General features: G+C 45.9%; 1 protein-coding gene across 1 annotated transcript in view; it reads right to left on the bottom strand.

Annotated features, from left to right (window-relative positions):
• Nucleotides 1–2212: 2212 nt before the first annotated feature.
• The window catches only part of BARX2 (BARX homeobox 2), a 76915-nt gene continuing 59058 nt past the window's right edge, over nucleotides 2213–20069 (bottom strand). The window contains exons 2-4 of the mRNA XM_039240240.1: nucleotides 16191–16491; nucleotides 11453–11537; nucleotides 2213–3220 (exon numbers count right to left, since the gene is read on the bottom strand). Coding sequence (XP_039096171.1) covers nucleotides 2954–3220; nucleotides 11453–11537; nucleotides 16191–16491 — 653 coding nt within the window. The 3' untranslated portion in view covers nucleotides 2213–2953. The remainder of the gene's footprint in view (nucleotides 3221–11452; nucleotides 11538–16190; nucleotides 16492–20069) is intronic.

The raw sequence follows: 20069 nt of genomic DNA, 5'->3' as shown, positions 1-20069 counted from the left end.
ACAACTTAACCTCTCTCTGGTTAACAGGCTTCCTATAAAACTGGAAGAAACAGCCCATGTCACGACCTGAGGGGGCGGCGTCAGCTAAAAGTGCTTGTGAAAGCATTCTCCAATGCTCAGAGACACTGTGAAAAAAAGAGCCAAGGTCTCTGTGGCCTGCTTCCTTGTGTGGCAATTGGCCTCGGCTCTGTCCCTTCCTCTGGAAAACTTCAGAAAGCATCAGGTGACCAAACCCTAGAATCAGACCCTGGACCCTCATGGGGTCACCAGCCAAGGGAGAGAATGCTTTTGTTTAGCAAGGGCCACACAGCCTCTTAGTCACCACGCCTCAGACAGCTTGTGGAGTTGGGTTTCTGGGTACCATCACATGTCTTGGGAAGTAGAGGTAAAATGGAAAAGACTAGAAGGAAAAGGGAAAGATGGAGGGAGATCAGGGCTTGGTGTAGAATCAATGCCCACTGTTCTCAAGGCCCAGCCCTGACCCATCTTGGAGTCACAGGGCAAGACTACACAGAGCTGAGGCCAGAGGACAAGCCCAGAGCTCCTAAGTGGAGGTGACCTTGGGCTCAGGGCTTCCAAAATAGCAGGAAAGATAATCAGAGGTCTTAAACCCTTCACTGAAACACCTCCAACCCCTAGAAACAATAGAGATGACAGGCCAGGGACTCAAGGCCACAAGTTAGACCCAGTGCCTGTGTGAGGCACCTGGGTGGCTCAGTTGGTTAACCTTCCAACTTTGACTCAGGTCGTGATCTTGCGGTTCATGAGTTCAAGCCCCACGTCAGGCATGCCGTGCTGACAGCTCAGAGCCTGGAGCCTGCTTCGGATTCTATGTCTTCCTCTTTCTCTGCCCCTTCCCGCTCGCGCTCTCAAAAATAAACATTAAAAAGAAAAAAAAAATTAAAAAAAAGAAACAGTGCCTGTGTTTGTGTACACACCTATCTGCTGATGACAGTCACTCCCAGACACCTAAGAAAAGGACAGTATGAGAGCCCCAGACAAGAGCCTGAGAACCACCACAGGAAAACAGCATCCAAATGAAAAGTCTTTCCAGGATGGGGTTGAGCAGGACAATGTAGTTCCTCAGGAGTGAGTGAGATCAGACTGGCACAGGCCCTCCCGGTTACTGTGGCCATGTGTATTCTCCGGCTCACTGGGACACTGCACGGTAACAGATCATAAAACTGTACCGTGGGGTGGGCTAGATGTGCAGGAGGCAGCCTTCTGCACATACAGCGCGAGCAACCTCACACACGGCTGGCTGGGTGTGGTCTGCACAAACTGGTTCTCGGAGGCCAAATCCTTACCTCCTTTGTTCACAAGACGTAAGAAAAAGACTGCTTTCTTTCTGCTGATCTCAATAGCGAAGGGGATGAAGGCATTGCCCCGCCAAGTCAAAATCGCAGTCACTCTGAGTGTCAGTGTTAATGGAGGGAAGCAGGCAGCCGCATTACTGGAAACAAGAAGATCATTCCCACATACCTTTGAAAAGAATTACGTGATTTGTTTTACAGAACTAGCACCACATTTTGCTCCGTAGTTGAGGCCATGACTAAAAGCCGGTTTATGCTTCCCGAGCCCAGAGTGACTATGGGATCATGAACTGCCAGTGTGCAGGGTGGGCGCTCTGCCCAGCAGGACATCAGCAGTGAGCCCACAGGGAAGTGCAGATCAAGGGGACCTCTGTGACTCGACAGCCAAAGATGGTCAGAGTTCTTCAGCGAGTCTGGAGTTCCCTCTCTCCTGGTCTTACTGAATGTTGAGGCATCATTTTAAACTTCAAACTGCACAGCACATCTAGCAAGTAGCTCTTGAATCTCTTTTTGTTAAAGGGTGGGGAGCCCATCATCCAAATGGATGAGAACATCTATGTTTAAAGAAAGATAAACAAGAGACCAATAAAAATGGTTACCTGTGGAGGGTGGGGGAGGGGAGCAAGTCTTTTTGTTGGACTTTTGAAATCACACACATTTATTATCTCTTCAAAAAAGTAAAGGCATTTTTAAAGTTGGAAGGCGACTGTGTAAAGTGGCTGATGGCAGAGCTGCTCTGGCAGAAGGCAGTGGGAGGGGTGGTGGGCAGAGCCCAATCTTTTATTTGACGGTGGGGGAAATTAAAGCCCGGGGAGCTGGCTAGCTCTCTGGGTCTTTCTTTGCAGAAGACATATTCAGAAAGGGCTAAATATACTCACCCAAAGAAACAGAACACCCAATCCTTTGGAAAGATTTATTTTTCATTAAAAAATAAAAGTTATCTTAACATATTTGCATTGCAGCTTCAGGGATTGCAACTCGAAAAAGCAAGAAAAACAAGGCTTAGCCGTTCTCAGGTCACCTGACATTTTGTAATGGGTACAAAGGCACACGAGTCTTCAAACAAACTTTATTCAGAAACAATTCTAATAACAGAACTCCCTTCCCCCAACTTTTCTTTGTCTGCCCTCACCGGCCCCATCCCCCCCCCAAAACAACCAAAAACATTAAATTCTCTTTTAAAACTACAGAAATAAGTGCTGAGTCAGCAAGGAAGCCAGGCATGCTGCCCAAGCTCCTCCATCTCTCTCTGCCTGCACGCCGGGCTGCCCAGAGGCTGGCAGGGAGAGAGTGAGAGCAGTCCTCTGCCACGCCAGGGTGGGGCTCGCGACGTGGGCAGGCCTCTTGCACTCAGCCCCGAAGCCACCACCCCAGTGGGGGCAGGCAGTTCCAAGGCACTGGCTCCCTTCATCAAGGGCATCCCGTGGCTAAAGCAGCCTTTCAGGAAGAGAAAGGCCTAAGGCAAGCCAAGTCTTCATCAAACGCTTGTGATGAAAACCACTGAGACCCATGGGGGGGAGAGGGATGCAGATCTCTGGTCCCCCCATGTTTACCAGGCTTTGGGAAGCAGTTCCCTATTCTCTCTGCCTTCTCTCTTTCCATTCCTCCCCGTCTCCCCCTTCCCCCCAAACAGTTTTATTTTAGCTTGATGGTGGGGGTTCCGAAGAGGCTACTGGCAACTCTTGGGGCTGGCCTGGGGGCTCTGGAACCTCTAAGGGGACATCGCATGCTTTTGCTTCCTGCGTGTCACAGAGGTCCTCCTGCCTCTGGGAGGGTGCAAGGCGCTCCTGGCTCTGGGCCTGGCTGTTCATCTTCTCTTCAGCTTCAATCTCTTCTGAGGTGGGGATGGAGTTCTTCTTGGGACGACCTTTGGGTTTTGTGGGTGCTTCCTGTCCACCTTTAAGAACCTACATGGGAGAAAAGGATGGTAATTACACCTAATAAAGTACTTCCTCCCTCTGCTTTCCCATTTAAGAGCATCTATACCATCTGTTCCCAGCAGTGATGGCCTGGCAAAAAGGATTTTCACCCTGTCACCTCTAAGGGTATAAAGACATCCTCATTCTTTAAATGTTCATTACACACTTTCCATCAATATTACATATCTTGGCATTAAAATGATCACAAACACATTTAAAAAATCCAACTTCAACAGTAAGGAAAGAAATAAAAAATTAAAATATTACTGCAGTTATCTATCAAGTTGACAAGTTAAAAGAAAAAGACAGTATTCATAGCAAGCAGGAAGAGACATATTCATACTCTAGTGTGGAAGTGTAAAAGGTACAACCTTCTCAAAAGGCAATCTGAGAATTCAAATCAAAAGTCTTAAAATGTGTACACTTTGACATAGAAATTCCACTTCTAGTAATCAAGCCTAAGGAAATCATCAAAGAACTGAGGTAACGATTGATCTGTAAAAAATGTTCATCAAAGAACTGGTTTTAACAGCAAAAACAGGGGAATATACTTTACATTTCTGATCTCTAATTGGGTAGACAATTACAGTATATCCCAAACAGAGAATACTTGATAATCATTACAGTTCTTATGTAGGAGAATGTTTAATAACATGGGAAATATTAATATGCTTTTGTGGAAAACGGGCTATAACCCAGCATAATCCAATCTGGAAGACAGACAACTATATATCACCTTGTTTGCAGTGTCATGTTCATCAACAATTATTACATTTTTTCTTAGTTTTTTTGTATCTTCTAACTTTTTAAACAATAATCATATATTTTTGTAATCAGAAAAAAATGTAATACAGAATTGTATTTATAAAGAACTTATCAAACTTAACACCCCAAAAACATAACCCAGTGAAAAAATGGGCAAAAGACATGAACAGACACTTTTCCAAAGACGACATCCAGATGGCCAATAGACACATGAAAAAGTGCTCAGCATCACTCATCATGAGGGAAATGCAAATCAAAACCACAATGAGATACCACCCCACACCCGTCAGAATGGATAAAATGAGTAACGCAGGCAACAACAGATATTGGCGAGGATGCGGAGAAAGAGGAACCCTTTTGCACTGTTGGTGGGAATGCAAACTGGAGCAGCCACTCTGGAAAACAGAATGGAGGTTCCTGAAAAACTTAAAAACAGAGCTACTCTACAACCCAACAACTGCATTACTACTTATTTATCCAAAGGATACAGGAGTGCTGTTTCAAGGGGGCACGCACGTCCCAATGTTTACAGCACTATCAACAATAGCCAAAGTATGGGAAGAGCCCAAATGTCCATTGATTGGTGAATGGATAAAGAAGAGCAAGAATTTTTCCTGAATGGCAGGTTTCCTCAGCCCAGAATAGGACTCCCACCTTCCTCACCTGGTTAATTCATGTTAGACAGTGTTTCTCCTGGGAGCCTTCCCTGACCTCCCACATCTAAGTCCAACACCCTCCACCATATGTCCTATGAGCTCTTACACTCCCTCCATGAGAACACTTTTCATAAACCACTGTCACTGCATGTTTACTTGCCTGTCCCTCCCACTCAGCCCCTGCACGTAGTAGGCATTCAATAACTGGTACTGAACAACAAGCCTTTCCCTAGAGGTGAAGAAAGATATAAAGCAAGCAAAATAAAAGTACCCCTAAATGGCCTTTATTGATCTCGCACATTTATTATCCCAGTATGTGATGTCCATGGGGGTACCATGACTTATGAAGGGGTAACTCTAAAAATATCTATATGTTACTTTAGAATATAAAGACAGTCCTTCTTCCACTGGCTCTGTACTCTGGTATGGTTTAGCTGGTGATTTTCTGGGCAGCTAGTGAGAGGGCTTCAGGAGGACCTAGATTAACATGGTTAGTTAGGAGCAAAATAAATTTTTGCTACGTATATAACTAGCTTACTCTTACCTACTATAGTTGAACAGAGGCTCCTTAAAGGTAAATCCTGCATCTATCCCTTGCTTCAGGCTCAACTAAGTCTATGCAGTCACTGAATACTTACTGACTCTTTCCTTTAAGAGAACAACAGGGCCTCCAGGTGCCGAAATGTAAGACTGAATGTTGTTATCCAACTAACCATAGGCTCGTTTTTAAAAACAAAACAAAACAAAACAGCTTTACTGAGATATAATTCACATACCATATACTTCATCCATTCATACTGACAATTTTATGATTTTTAGTACAGTCAGAATTGTACAACTATCACCAGAATCCAATTGTAGAACATTTCATTGCCCCCCAAAAAGAAAGCCCATACCCATTAACAGTCACTCTACATTTCTCCCCAGTCCCTGTTCTCCAATCCTAGGCAACAACTGATCTGTCTTCTGTTTCTACAAATTTTCCTATTCTGGACATTTCATATGAAGTAAGTTACACAATATAGCATCCTTTGTGACTGGCTTCTTTTCAGTGAGCGTAATGTTTTCAAGGGTTATCCAGGTTGTAGCATCTTCAATATTTCAATTCCTTTTTACGGCCAACTAATATCCACTGTAGGGATATGCCACATTCCATTTGCCCATTCATCAGTCGACGGGCAATTGGGTTGCTTCTACCTTTTGGCTGCCGTGAATAGTGCTTCCATGAAGATGGGTATAGAAGTATCTGTTCACTTCTTTTGGGTATATGCCTACAAGTGGAATTGCTAGTCATTCAGTAATTACATTTTTTTTGAGGAATTTCCAGACTTGTTATCTAAAGCAGCTACACCACGCCAATCAGCAGTATATGAAGGTTCTGGTTCTCCATATACTCACCAATACCTGATATTCTAGCTTCCTGATTACAGCCATCCTGGTGGGTAGGAAGTGGTATCCTGTGGGTATGAGTTGCACTTCCCTGATGACTAATGAGATTGGGCATCTTTTCCTGTGCTTATAGGCCAGCTATATATCTGTTTAGAAGAAGAATCCTTTAGAAGAATCCTTTGCCCATTTGAAAATTTGGTTGTCTTTTTATTATTGAGTTGTAAGAGCTTCTTATAGAACATTCTGGATACAAGTCCATTATCAGATATAAGATTTGCAAATGCATTCTTTTGTTCTGTGTGTTGTCTTTTTGCTTTCTTGAGGATGTCCTTCGCAGCACAAAGGTTTTCAATTTTGATGAAGCCTAGTTTATTTTCTCTTTTGTTGCGTGTGCTTTTGGTGTGCTAAGCGGGTTTTGCCGAATCCAAGGCTCTGCATACTTACTCTTAAATTTTCTTCTAAGAGTTTTACAGTCTTAGCTTTTACATTTAGTTCTGTGGTTTGAGTTATTTTTTGTATATGGCATGAGGAAACCCATTAGTTCTCACTAAACACCTCCTTCTCTCTGGGAATCTGCTTGGCCACCGCACTTTCCACACAAACAGCTAATGCGCAGATATGAAGGGGACCTCTAACAAGGAAGAGATGCTGACAGAATCCACCTCTGGGGAGAAGGCGTCCCTATATATTCCTTTTCGTATTAGTCAGCATCTGATTTTTAATTCAGTCTGTGTGCAGGCTGTTGAAAGCACCCAGATGTGCCAAGACGGAATTGACATGTTGAAAGCAGCTCCACTTGGTATGAAAGAGGTTATACAAAATTAAGTTGCCCCATCTAGTAATCAAGTTATAAAAGGGCAGGTCTAAGGAAGCCACCTAATTGGCAAAAGAAAGTCCAGCCCGGCAATTAGAGAACACCACCCACACAACTTGGATAGACCCCACCTGGCTGTTTTCCTACTGCATGAAAAAATAACAAAATAAAAACAATCAGACCATTTTCTAAACGGAATAAAACATTCCAGCACAAGCAACAATTAGGAGGTAACTACCCTCTTGGCTGCTTCCCGCACTCGACCTCTGCCCCGCCCCCCTTCCCAGCACACTCAGGTGTAATTATCTCACAACCACCTCACACCAGGAGCTACACATTCTCATGCACCCTGTGGCCCTCCTCCGTGGATCCCTCCTTCCCACTTACTCCTAAAGCCAATTTAGTCCCCTCGGTTGGGAGAGTCCAGACAACTCACTGCACTCGAGGTCACATGCCTCTCAGAAAAACAGCTAGCACACCATCTATACCTATTAGCTGTGCCTGCTGCCAGTCTCCCTCAGAACTCTAAAACTAGACATTCAAATGTTCTGTTGCTGAAGATGTCAGGACAGGCCTCTGTTTCCTTCCTGAGGTGCCTGGGTCAGGGACAGGCAGTTTGACAGCAGAGTATGGAATGTCAATGTAGGGAGGAACCTTCTACCTCCTCCATTACTCAGACAGGAAACCCAGCAGGCAGAAGTAGTTTGTCATGGTCAAAGAGCAAGCCAAGGGCAGGGCTGGATTTGAACACAAAACCCTGCCCATTTGACTTAATGCTCATTGTGCATAATGTATGAAGGATACCTAAAACGTGCCGCTGCTCTTTTTTTTTAACTGTTTGTTTTTGAGCGAGAGAACGAGTGCAAGCAGGGGAGAGGCAGAGAGAGGACAGAGGATCTGAAGTGGGCTCTGCACTGACAGCAGCAAGCCTAACACGGGGCTTGACCTCACAAACTGGGAGATCACAACTTGAGCCAAAATCGGACTGAGCCACCCAGGTGCCCTGTGCTGCTGTTATTTCTAGTATTTATCTGCAGTTACGCAGTTTCCCATCAGACCCTGGGCCACAGACTCATTAACTGGGGAGCTTTGGCCCATTCTTCTCTGTCTGCAGCTCTCTGGAGCAGTGAGAGTCTGCTAAACGGACGACGGTTCCCATGCAGCTGAGAATCAAGTTCAGATTCTCTAGCATAAATCTCTTCCCAGCACCTTGTTCAGCAGCCTTTCTGTCCCTGAAGGCGCAGCGCTACCTCAAGCAGGGCCCCAAACACGAAGGCCCTGATTGGGAGACAGCCCAGCAAGTGCTCAGTGAGAAAGAACAAACAGCCAGGATTGCTTTCATCCAAAAGAAATGTTCAGGGCCCCTGGAAATTTCAGCTTGTGTCTCCTGGCCTCCGAAAGCATGGAGAGGTAAATAAGGAGGAGAAGGAAGGTGGCAGCTAACATTTCTCAGCTGCATACTATGCACGAGAGCTTTACAGGGATTAGCTCAGTAACACCACAACCCTATAAGGTACATATGTATTAGGCATTGTACTAATGAGGAAACAGGCGCACAGAGGCACAGAGGTTAAGTAACCCGCTCAAGATTACATAGACAGTAATTGGTAGCCATTTCATGGAACTGTTGATTATCTGTAGACTTGCTGATGATGGCGCATGGTATGTGGCCCACCCAATTCTGGGACCGGGGCAGGAAGGCGGAATTCATTTGGATCCTCTCACAGAACAGAATTGCGTGTTAGAGCTGAAAGAGATCACTGAATAATGAGGCACTTTCAGTCTGTTGCAAAACATTCTGGGTCCTCCTAGAACTAGAGCCAAAGAGAAATGGAATGGAGGGTGAGCGTCCCATCTAATGTGCAAGATTAAATTTACCCAACCCGCTATAGGTTACAAATGCTGACCGGTAAAAACTAGTCAGAGATGCTTATCTGGCCTCTGGCAGCACTATCCCTGGCTGCCTTGTGAATAACTCGGAATCAAGTGCTAATCTTTTTCCAGTTCCAATTAGGTTACTAGCCTTGAGACATCTTTATTACCCAATTAGCTTTTTCTTTTCCTCCCAGGACTTGAAGAGATAGCCTTGAAAGAGTTTTACCAGGAAAACATATGAGGCAAGCAGGCTCGCAACAATGCCTCGCTGTACTGGGGGAGGCAGAATTCAGACCCACAAACCTAGCAGCAACCCTTTCTCTCATTTTAGCTCTGGCCACTCTGAAGTGGTTCCAGTGATCCAAGGATTTCTGCCCGTGATACCCTTCCCACCTTCGCCTGGCCCCACTTCTATTCATCCACTAAAACCAACTTGGGCGGCACCTCTTCCGTGAAGCCCTCCCTCCTCTATCCTGATTTGGAACCCAGTAAATCCCACTGTTGGCCCTGATCACCCTGAATAATTACTAGTTTTACAGGTCGGTCTCCTTCTACTTGGCTGAGTATCTTGTTCTAATTTTATTTTGGAACGGACACGTTCATGACTTACCTTTGCATCTCCACTGCCTGGTGCTCCAATATATGCTCAATAAATAACTGGTAAACAGAGAGCTTGGTGCTCTTGCTTCCTAAGGACCTGAATGTAGTGGGCCTGTGGCATGCTGAGGTGAAATCTGCAATTTACTTCCATCTTGCCTTATACGGCATGGATAGCCCTCCACAACCAGCTCACACTGCGCCCGTAGCACAGTGGCTAGTGAACAGCAAGTGATGTCAGAGACAAAGGCACACGCTTGTCCCACAGGCATCGGGTGGTGCTGGCAGGGACGGCAAGCTGTCAATTCATTAACCGTCTGACTCATGAAGAGATTGCTGATAACCGATTTCAACAATGCCTCTGCCACTCAGGAAACATTGATTTCCATGACGATGATTGACGAGGAAGGAGGTGGGTGGCAGACTTGCCCAAAGTCAGCCAGGGAGGGACAGGCATGGGAACTTGGCCCAGAGTTTCTAACTCCCAGATCTGGTTCTTTCCGAGCTCAGTCCCCCGGGAGGTTTCTGCCGTCATTTTCATGTGTGTGTTAGCCTTCTCGAGGTTTTGGGATGACCACAGATTCAATTGAATCCCATTTACCTTGCAGCTTGTCCCGGCACCCTTCTTACATACCTGTCCTCTGAACTCCTGTGGGCTTATACACCGCCAGTAATTATAATTCGTTATCATGTGCTCCCTGGCTGCTTCCTGGACCTCGATTCCCCAGCTAGATCACAAATGCCACGAAGGCAGGCTAACGTCTTATTTCGTTACTTCCCACAGTGCTGAGGACAAGGCATGGCTCGCAAGAGATGCTAACACACATGTGTTGATTCACTCAGTGTATGTGTGTTTGTATATTCAGTGACACTCCGTGAGCCATGCTGCCTCTACTTTCATGAACATCCTTTCCTTCCGGGCTCAGGCCTCCCCAGAGGAAATGATAAGATTTGCCCAGGAATTCCCTTCCAGGAATATAATAAATGCTGCCTTGTTGGCTTTTTTAAAAAAAATGTTTCCCATTAATATTAATTTACCTTGTATTTCTTTTTCTCGTTGTTAGTAGACAATGGCAAGAACTAAAGTTTTCAGAAAAAAAATTACTGAATGTCAACCAAGCAGGCCTGGGCCCCCTGGTCCATGCCACAAGAGAAAGGATCAGTCAGATTCACTCAGGACTGACACAGGCCCAGGTCCCAGGGTTCTGAGGATTACAATTCTGAGGTTTCTGGGTATAACTGGTCCCTAAAGAAAACAGCAGGCTGCTTCCCACCCTCTTCTCCCAGCTCACCTCTTTTCTCTGGGCTTTGACCTTTTCCCTCGCGGTTTACAAAACTGGAAAAGAAACACTTAAGTACTTGGGGAAGCTTGGATTTAACACATCTTTCAAAAAAAAATTTTTTTTTTGAAAGGTGAACTATTAGGAAGTTGAGTTCCCCAAAATATAGAGATGTAGATTTGTTTTTCTGGGTTTGTTTCGAGAGATGTTTATGCATTTCAAAACCAAAGATGGAATGAGTCATTAGCTAGGTAGTAAAGCAGTATTCAGGAAACTGTAGTCCTTACATCAAGTGCATCAGAGGAAACTGCGAGCTTGTTAACACACACATTCTCAGCCCTGTCACAGATCTCTGCAACCAAGGGGTAGGGAAGCGCCTAGAGTTCTGCATTTTTACCTGCTACCTAGGTTACTCGGACACCCACTAAAGTTTGAGAATCACTGCATTACAGGACACAGAGCTACAGGAACAGATGGGTCCTATATGTCATTATAAACAAAGAGTACTGACTTCTATTCTTAGCTACTGGTGGGAAGGGGAAGGAAGTTCTTTGAAAAGGCTAGCAGGTGGGGTTAAAACTAGCAACTGAGAAGCTTGTGGGCTTTCTTTTATTTCTAAGGAAACTATGAAAAAGAATATCCTTCTGGTCAGGAAATCCAGGTCAGGAGGAATGGCTTATCTGACTGTTCAAACTGCCTCCCCCAACAGCCAGCATCACGGAAGGTCTCACACTCTCTGGAGTCCAAACCACCAAATGGTCCTTCCTGCCTCCTTACCAGGCCTGTAGAAGGATTTTTCCCATCATAATGGGTACATGGTAAGACTCACTGTCTTCTTTCTTACCATTTTCTTCCACTTCATCCTGCGGTTCTGATACCAAGTCTTCACCTGTAGTTGAGTGAGTCCCAGGGACTGGGCCAGGTCCAACCTAGAAGGCATGAGATGCAAAAGAAGGATGATAAGGAAGGAGGGAAAGGGCAGTAGAGATAGGGTCCTTTGACCAGCTCTGGGAACTACTATCAACATGTGGATGTCCCCCGTTAAATCAGTTCTTCCCCAAAAAGCTCTACTTTCCTTCTAAGAATCTCATGGATGAAACTCTGGGAACCTAAGAAACAGATGCTCATACCCAAGGACACCTAGGGCAATCATCCTGGAAACATTCACTGTCTACACTGGACCCAAAGAGGATTTCTCAGCTTTGACTGCAAAGTCCTCTTTCTGACCTGACAGTCTTTACTGCAATCCTACACACACACGAAATAAGGGCTCTGACCCCAAATCCATCCTGGAAAGGAAAAGTAAAGACATATCATCCTTGCTTCATATCATATCCTATCCTATCCTATCCTATCATCCTGCTCATCATCCCAGGTCTAGCTCAAGCCACTCCTACCCCCTACACATAGGTGAGCCTCCCCATGCCCATAACACCTTCCAGAGGTTAACCCCTCTGTACCTTCCCAATGGTCAGCCATCACCTGGGTGGCTCCACATTCTCAAGTGTTCTCTAACTGTATGAAGCACATTCTAAAGCAGACCAAGGGCTCAAGAGTACTTTCTGATGGATTGATTCATTCCTTGTAGCTTCCCTAAATTACTATAATGGTGGATTCCAAAAGAAACATTCAATTAGTAGCCCCTCCTGCTTCCCATTCTGCTGCTAACCATGGTTCTACATTTTTCTGTAGCCTTCTGAAAAGTCCTGAAAGTCAAAGCCATTCCTGGGAGGTGTGAGGTTGGAGCTACTTCTGACAACAGAGCAACTATTTCTTGAGTACCAGAGCATCCCAGGCCCTGTGCTAAGCCCCTGACATAGGCTGTCTTATTTCTTCCTTTCACGACACCATGAAGCAGGTATAATTATTCCCATTTTATGGATTAGAGATTTGATGCTTGGAAAGATTAGAATCTCTCGTTAGCCATGGCCAAATCCTGTATGCTACCTGCTTTTGTAAATAAAATTTTGTTGGGACACAGACACCCATTTGTTTATGTATTGCCCATGGCGGCTTTCATGCTATAGCCTCAGGGCTGAGTGGTTGAGACAAAGACTACAAAGCTGAAAATATTTTCTCGCTGGCCCTGTATAAGAAAAACTTTGCTCACCCTTAGTAGATGATCCTAGAGTGAAAAGTGGGGCCAGGATCCAAACCTACTTATGTCTGACTTGTAGCCCTGCTCCTGTATAGGGCCTCCTCTCCACCCGCCATATTTTTGTACAAGTTAAATCTGTCAAAGGGAAGCCCTTGCTCAGGCTGATGTGGAGAAAACTGTAGGGATGCCACACCACAAGGTCTAGCAAACAACCTGACTGGAGCATATTAAGTGAGAAAAAGAACCACGCTGCCAAACTCAGTCCTCAAGATTACGACTCTTGACCTACAATCAACCCAAGGTCTACCTGAGCACCAAGTGGATGGACCCCCTCTTTGAGCCAACACTAGCTGTCAGTCTGTGGCTCCAAACCTGGTCACTGTAGCACTATGGACTTCTAAAGTAGTAATTTGGGATGAGCACCCTTGACAAAGTGAGCAGGGGTCACCACTTTCAAGGGTCCCAGGATTCTGAGGATTATAATTCTGAGGTTTCTGAGGATCATAATCTGTGAATCTAAGGTCCCTTATCTCACACAAACCTTCAGAGCCATGAATCTGAGCCTTAAAGACTCCCAGCGGTGAGTTCTCAGCTCCAACTTTCTCTCCCATGAGAGTGATGAGCAACGTGTCACCATCAGGGAGGCCAATGGGGGCCAACGGGTATCAGCAAATGAAGGTTCCGGGTGCTAATTCCTGGCACTTCCGGGTCCAGCTGCCCAGCCCCCTGCTCTGACCAGAGCGCACAATTTAAATCTCCGTCACTAAACACAATCTTCCCCCAAGGAACTTCAGAACCTGTCTTAAATCTGCATTCACGTAAGTCTGGCCGTCCCAGGAAAAGGGCTACTGGAAGCTAACAGTTTTATTGAAAGTGATTAACAGACTGAAGCTAAAAAAATCGCCGGTGCCAACAGCACTTAGTTCTCTGCCCCCACTGCCATCCCCCACTCCCAGTGGAGAGCTGTTTCCCAGGCAGCCATTCATTAAGAACCAAGAACCCAGGGGGCCATGCCGCAGGCTTCTGGTCTCCCAGGCTCCCATCACGGCCGTCCAGCCCGGTTCACCTGAGGCCATCAGGTGCATTAGTCAATGGAAGGCTCAGTTCGCAGCTCTGTGCGCTGTGTTAGCACATGGCGTTAGCTCACTTGGGAAAAATGCACCCCTGACTCACTCTGGCTACAGAAACACACTTCACTGTCATCAGCTTTCTCTCATTACCTGCCACCGTTACAAATTCTCACTTCCCTGCATATTCGCTTAAATGGGGTCACCTAGGAAACCGGAGAAACAAACAAAGGGGAAGAGGGAGAAAGCTGTGGGAGGAGGGAGTGCTCATGGCCCTGGTCACGTACAGAGGGAGGTGAGGAACACCGGAGAGGGCGGGTTAAGGCGGCAGCTTTCCATGCCAGCCAGATGGTGTCCTTCTCCCCAGGCAAGTGAATCAATCCTACGTAGGTCACCTGAGAGGTGCCCGGGCAGGTATCCGGAAGTCAGGAGCTTTACTAGGAACTAACATTTCTCTTAAAAAATTCTCTGGCTTCTAGAAAAAAAGTCTAAAATTTTACCCAGGGCTGTTGAAACCCTTCTGGTAAACCACCAACAAGCCGTAAATAATGTGCCCACCTCACCAAGTTGCCCAAGTCCCTGAGGCTCTCCATTCCATGCTAGGGACACCAAAATTGCTGCTGATACCTGGAGATCCCTTCTGTTAATCCCCAGTTCACAGCCGCATCTCCACTGTCCGCCTAAAGGCTCCTCAGATGCTCAAGTCCAAACAGAGCTCACTCTTTCCCCACCAAACCCAGTCTCTCTTCTCCCTTGCGCACCTGCAGTTACAGCAGTAGCCTGATCCAGGAAGCAGAGACTTCCGGCTCTCTTCTCTGTTCTTCACGCCAGCGTCAGTTCTGTCCATTCCACCTTCAAAACCATTCTCCAGTCTCTTCTCCTCTCTGAGCTCCGACCATCACTGCCTTAACTCAGGTTTTCAGTGGCTATCCCTGGACTCCATCCCCATTCTCCAGCTCCATCACTTCCCTCTCAAACCAATCACTTATGGTGCCACCAAAGCAAGAAGGCTAAAATGTCAACCTAGCAGCTGGCCGGTTAGCTCAGTTGGTTAGAGCGTGGTGCTAATAAAATGTCAACCTAACCATGTCACTTGCAGTGCTTGGTGGCTGCTGAAGGACAGCCTAGACAAAGCCAGGCCCATGAGCCTTCCCACCTCATCTCAGGCCATGCCCACATGTGCACCTTCATCTGGAGATGTCCTGACCACCTGCATTTCCCTCAACATGCCCAGGGATACGTGGCTCTGCCTCTGTGTGCCATTCCCTCTGGAATCAAAGCTCTTCATAAATGCTGCCTCCTCTGAGAAGCCTCCCGGATCCCCATCTGACACACTCAGCAACATCTCTGTGCTCCTCCGGCACTTGGTAATACACCAGCACCAGTGCCCATGCACTGTGTTGTAGTTATTTGTTGTGGTCTCCTTCCCTGTAATCCAGACTTTCTAGACTTGTAACTCTTGCCACAGTGCCCGGCATAAGCAAACCGTGATGGGTGCTCCATTAATTGAATCCATGCCTCTTGGCCAGTGATTTATAGACTCCTCTCTCACTTATATTGTATCAAATAGCTACTAATAGCTTAAGAGATGCACTGGGATTCCCTTCCCTTTCTCTTTGATAGGACTAGGGTCAAACCTAATACAGACCAGGAAGTGAGCAGAAAGGACCTGGAAAATCCTCCCAATAAAGAGATCACACATTAGCTCAGCCACTTCCACATCTCCCGAGTGAGTTTGAAGGAACAAGGCAAGGCATACATTCTTGCATATTCTGCAACTTAGATACTAAATTAAAGAAATAAGGTGAGGATCTTAGTAAAGCAGGGGTCACAGCTCACTCATCTGGATCTCAAAAGGGTTTCACATCCAGGTCCTCCTCTCAGCCACGTGGTTCTGACTTCAGATCTCTCACCTTCACCAGGACATCTAACAGCTCCTCAACCAAATTAATCCAGGCCTTTCCATGCAAGAGCCAGGCCAGCACACTGAGGCAGCTGGGAGTCGGAGGGTGGAGAGAAGGCCGAGGAGGTCCCAGGTCCCAACTGCACATTGGACTCCACTGCACCTGAGCCTACGTGTAAGTGGCTTTTCAAAGCCAAACTTGTTTTCTGGCTCAGAACCTGGGCAACCATTTCCTAAACTTGACCTTGCTTGTTATACTGGCATAGTTATGTTAAATACAGCAGGGAGCATAAATTCAGCAACACACAGGCTTCCGGGGCTTAAGTGTGATGAGTGCACGTGGGCTGGGTTCTGTTGAACAGGTTGGAATTATAGGAGTCAAGGACGAGAGTCCTGGCGGGGTGTGGGACCTCTCTAAAACAGTTTTGTGGCCATCTATCCCACACTCAGAGCCAAAGGGGTCTTCCCTTCCCAAGGGCCTTCCCTGAGGACAGTCCTCTCCCCGGGTTCTCACCTGTCTGGGGTGGACAAGTACTTCTGCTTCTGGAATTTCTTCTCCAGGCCCATGAGCTGCAGCTCAGTGAAGATGGTACGACTACGACGGGGCTTCTTCTGCCGGGGCGTGGGCTGCTCAGTCTCCGACTCACTGCTGCCGAGAGCCTCGCCCCCAGGGACCTCCACAGAGGTGGCCTCGGAGGCCGGGTGGCAGGACAATGCCTGGGCAGCTCCCGGGGTGGCGGGGACCAGGTGGGAGATGACCGTGGGCTGTCGGGTGATCACTGAGAGCAGAGGGTATGCCCGAAGGGAAGCAGGGCCTGGAAGACAAACAGGGAGGCGGGTCACGGGAGGATCCCAGGTAGAAGGAAGCCAGGCGCCCCCAGACGACCACTTGCAGAGACCCGTCTGACTGGTGGGGCCTCTGCATCATGAGGAGGTTATGATGGAAAAGCGGAGAGAAGCAGCAACTCATGATCTAGAACTTCTGGGTGGGCCAGTGAGCTGTGCTCAGCTTGAGGTGTGAGAACAGTCAAGTCCCCACAGCCAGGAAGAGGGTCCTGCAATTCCTCTGGTGTTATGTGGACATTTCCCCCCTTCTCTTTATTTTCTTTTTAAAGTTTATTTAGTTATTTTAAGCAGGGGGGTGGGGGAGGGACAGACAGAAAGAGAGACAGGGAGAGAGTCCCAAGAGGATCTGCCCTGTCTGTGCACAGCCCAACACAGGACTTGATCCCATAAACTGTGAGATTGTGACCCGAGCCAAAATCTAGAGTCAGAGGCGTAAGTGACTGAGCCATCCGGAAGCACCGCCCTGTCTCTTTTAAACCTTTAAATTCTGGTTTCAGAAATATGGATCAATCATCTGAGCAGAGGAAAAGAAGCAGTCAGAAAAAGCTAGAAACACATACTTAAGAATACAAATAGATTTGTAATATACAAACCACTCAGAATCACTATGAATTCCTCTTGAGAGGTCTCTAGACCTTGAATCATAACATTTTTCAGAGCTAGAAGGATGCTTAAAGATTATTTCATTCAGGGGCACCTGGGGGGCTCACTCAGATCAACGTCTGACTCTTGGTTTTCGGCTCAGGTCATGATCTCACAGTTTCGTGCGTTTGAGCCCTGCGCTGCCAGTGCAGAGCCTGCTTGGGATTCTTTGTCTTCTCTCTCTCTACCCCTGCTCCAGTGTCTCTCTCAAAATAAATAACTTTAGAAAGAAAGAGACTGTTTCTTTCAGAGACAACGCTGACTGAAAGGCTAAGTGACTTGCCTAACATCACAGAGAATACAGAGCTATGAGCAAGAAGACCCAGGAGTCAAACCAAGTTCTTGTGGCTTGAGGTCCACTCTTATCACATCATGAATCATATGGATATGTCATTTAGAGAAGGGGGACACACAGAAAGAGATTTTAATTTACTTAAAAACTCAGATCCATTATGAGCGGCTGCCTACAGCACTGTGTGAGGCTGGGTCGGAGCATGGCTGAGAAAAGAGAGCTGAGGCTGATTGCCGAAGTCTGTGGAAACGCCGTGGGCATCTGCGGGGGCGTATGGTAGTATATATGCTAGTTATGTGCCACTCCTACCTTAGGAATTTCAAGGCAAAAAAGTACTTTTCTGTCCAAGAATCTGTTATATCTTTAAAGTTCAAGTAAAAGAGCTCTTCCTTTTCATTATTCAACAGGATTATATTTAAAATGTCATGATCCTTACCTATATGGCATTTAAGCTCTCTGGGCCTCAGTCTTGCCATCCATATAGTGAGTAAAATAGATAATTTGAAGGAATTCTTCAAACTCTAATTTACTGATGCCAGAGAAGTACCTCTCATCCCAAGCCCATTTTGATATCTGATGACTACAGAGAAGACTCAGGGGCTGCCCTTGGGGACTTGGCCCCAACAACTCATTATAAGGGCAAAGCAAGAATGTGAGCCAGCAAACACTCACACCAGTCCTGGGCTAAAACCAACCAATGTGAAAGAAACATCTGGGTGTCTACTTGTGTAGACCCTCCTCTGAGTTGGCTTTTCTCTTCTTATTCATTTCCTTGCTTCTGTTTTGGACCCCAGTCATAGTTATTTAGACAGATAACTTCTCTTGTTCTTCTAGAAAAGCCCAGTACAAACCACAAAATTGTTAGACCATAAATCACCAGTGGCTGTGACTTCCATGAACTTTCCAGCCAGTGCTAATAACACTTGAGGTTTTGTGTTCTGGATTCTTTTTGAGGGGAAAAAAATCATCTGGGAATGAACTCTAGCAAGGAAATGAGGACACCTGGGTCTGTGGTTTTGGATCTCCCAGCACACATTATGAAATGTCACTTCTCGAAAAAAATTATCTGAAAGCTTCTTTACCGGCACGAGGTATTTCTCATCTCAAATCACTTTATTCCTTTAATTCACACATTTCTTTTAAAAGAAACAGTCTTTATTAAACAGGCTAACTTCTACTCTAGACACTGCGGAGCTTACCAGTATGGGACGTGCCTAGTTACCTACCTGTCAGTAATGCTTTTATCACTCGAGTTTCCACTTTCTCTTGTCTAAGAGAGTTAAACATTTTTCACTTTAACATTAAAAAATATTTTGGAAGTGTGCTAATCTCAAGTGTTGGCAAGGATATGGGGAAACGGACACTCATATGTTGTTGGTGATGTACCAGTATAGTCTTTTAGAAGGACAAACCGGGTGGCTCAGTTGGTTAAGAGTCTGGCTCTCAGTGGGGTGCCGGGGTGGCTCAGTCAGTTGAGCGTCCGACTTCGGCTCAGGTCATGATCTCACGGTTCATGGGTTCGAGCCCCGCGTCAGGCTCTGTGCTGACAGCTCAGAGCCTGGGGCCTGTTTTGGATTCTGTATCTCCATCTCTTTGGCCCTCCCCTGCTCATGCTGTCTCTCTCTCTCTCTCTCAGAAACAAATAAAACATTAAAAAAAATTTTTTTTAAAAAGAGTCTGACTCTTGATTTAGGCTCAGGTCATGATCCCCCGGTCGTAGAATCAAGGCCTACATTAAGCTCTACACCGGACATGGAACCTGCTTAAGATTCTCTCTCTCCCTCTTTCTCACTGTCCCTCTCCCCTGCTCTCTCTCTAAAAAAAAAAAAAAAAAAAAAAGGGCAAAAGGACAAACTAAGCAGCGCCTCTCAAATTACTGACAAGGCAATTCTCTAATTTGAGGCCAATTTGCCCATATACAAAAAGATTTATGTATAGGCATCATTCACTGCAGCCTTGTTTATAGTAGTGAAAAAGGGAAACAACTCACATATCAATAGGAAAATGATTAAATAGTGGTACATCTATAGTATGGACTACAATGTAACGACTAAAAAAAGCTATGTAAACAGATAGCTAGCTAGCTAGCTATTGACACATTGATTGATAGGTTACATGGAAAGATGGACAAACTAAAGTGAAAAAATTCTAAAGTATATTATTGAGAGAAAATAAAGGTGTGGAACAACTTGCATTCTATTAAAAAATCTAGACGTGTGTCTGCATTTATAAGTGCATTTTTTTTAAGCCTGGGAAGTCAGTCACCAAACTATTAACAGTGACTGCATCTACGGAAGGAGTGGGAGTGGAATGATATGGACAGTGGTCTCCGTGTATTAATCTAATCCTGGGGTCAATCCTGCCATAAATGGTTACTGAGCATCTACCATGGGCTGTGCTGTTTTAGACATTGGGGATAGCAGTGAATAACATAAAATCCCACCTTTAGGAAGCTTACATTTCAGTCAGGGAGGCAGACAGAAAACAAACAAATGAATATATAATGCTAAAGGGGTGCCTGGGTGGCGTCAGTCTCTTCATTTCAGCTTAGGTCATGATCTCACAGTGTGGGGTTTGAGTCCCGCATCAGGCTCTGCACTGGTGGTCCAGAGC

The sequence above is a fragment of the Hyaena hyaena genome, unplaced genomic scaffold (assembly GCF_003009895.1).
Source record: "Hyaena hyaena isolate Hyena2069 unplaced genomic scaffold, ASM300989v1 scaffold_171, whole genome shotgun sequence".
Taxonomy (NCBI): Eukaryota; Metazoa; Chordata; class Mammalia; order Carnivora; family Hyaenidae; genus Hyaena; species Hyaena hyaena.
The sequence above is the reverse complement of the archived record's forward strand: the minus strand, read 5'-3'. Positions and strand labels throughout refer to the sequence as shown.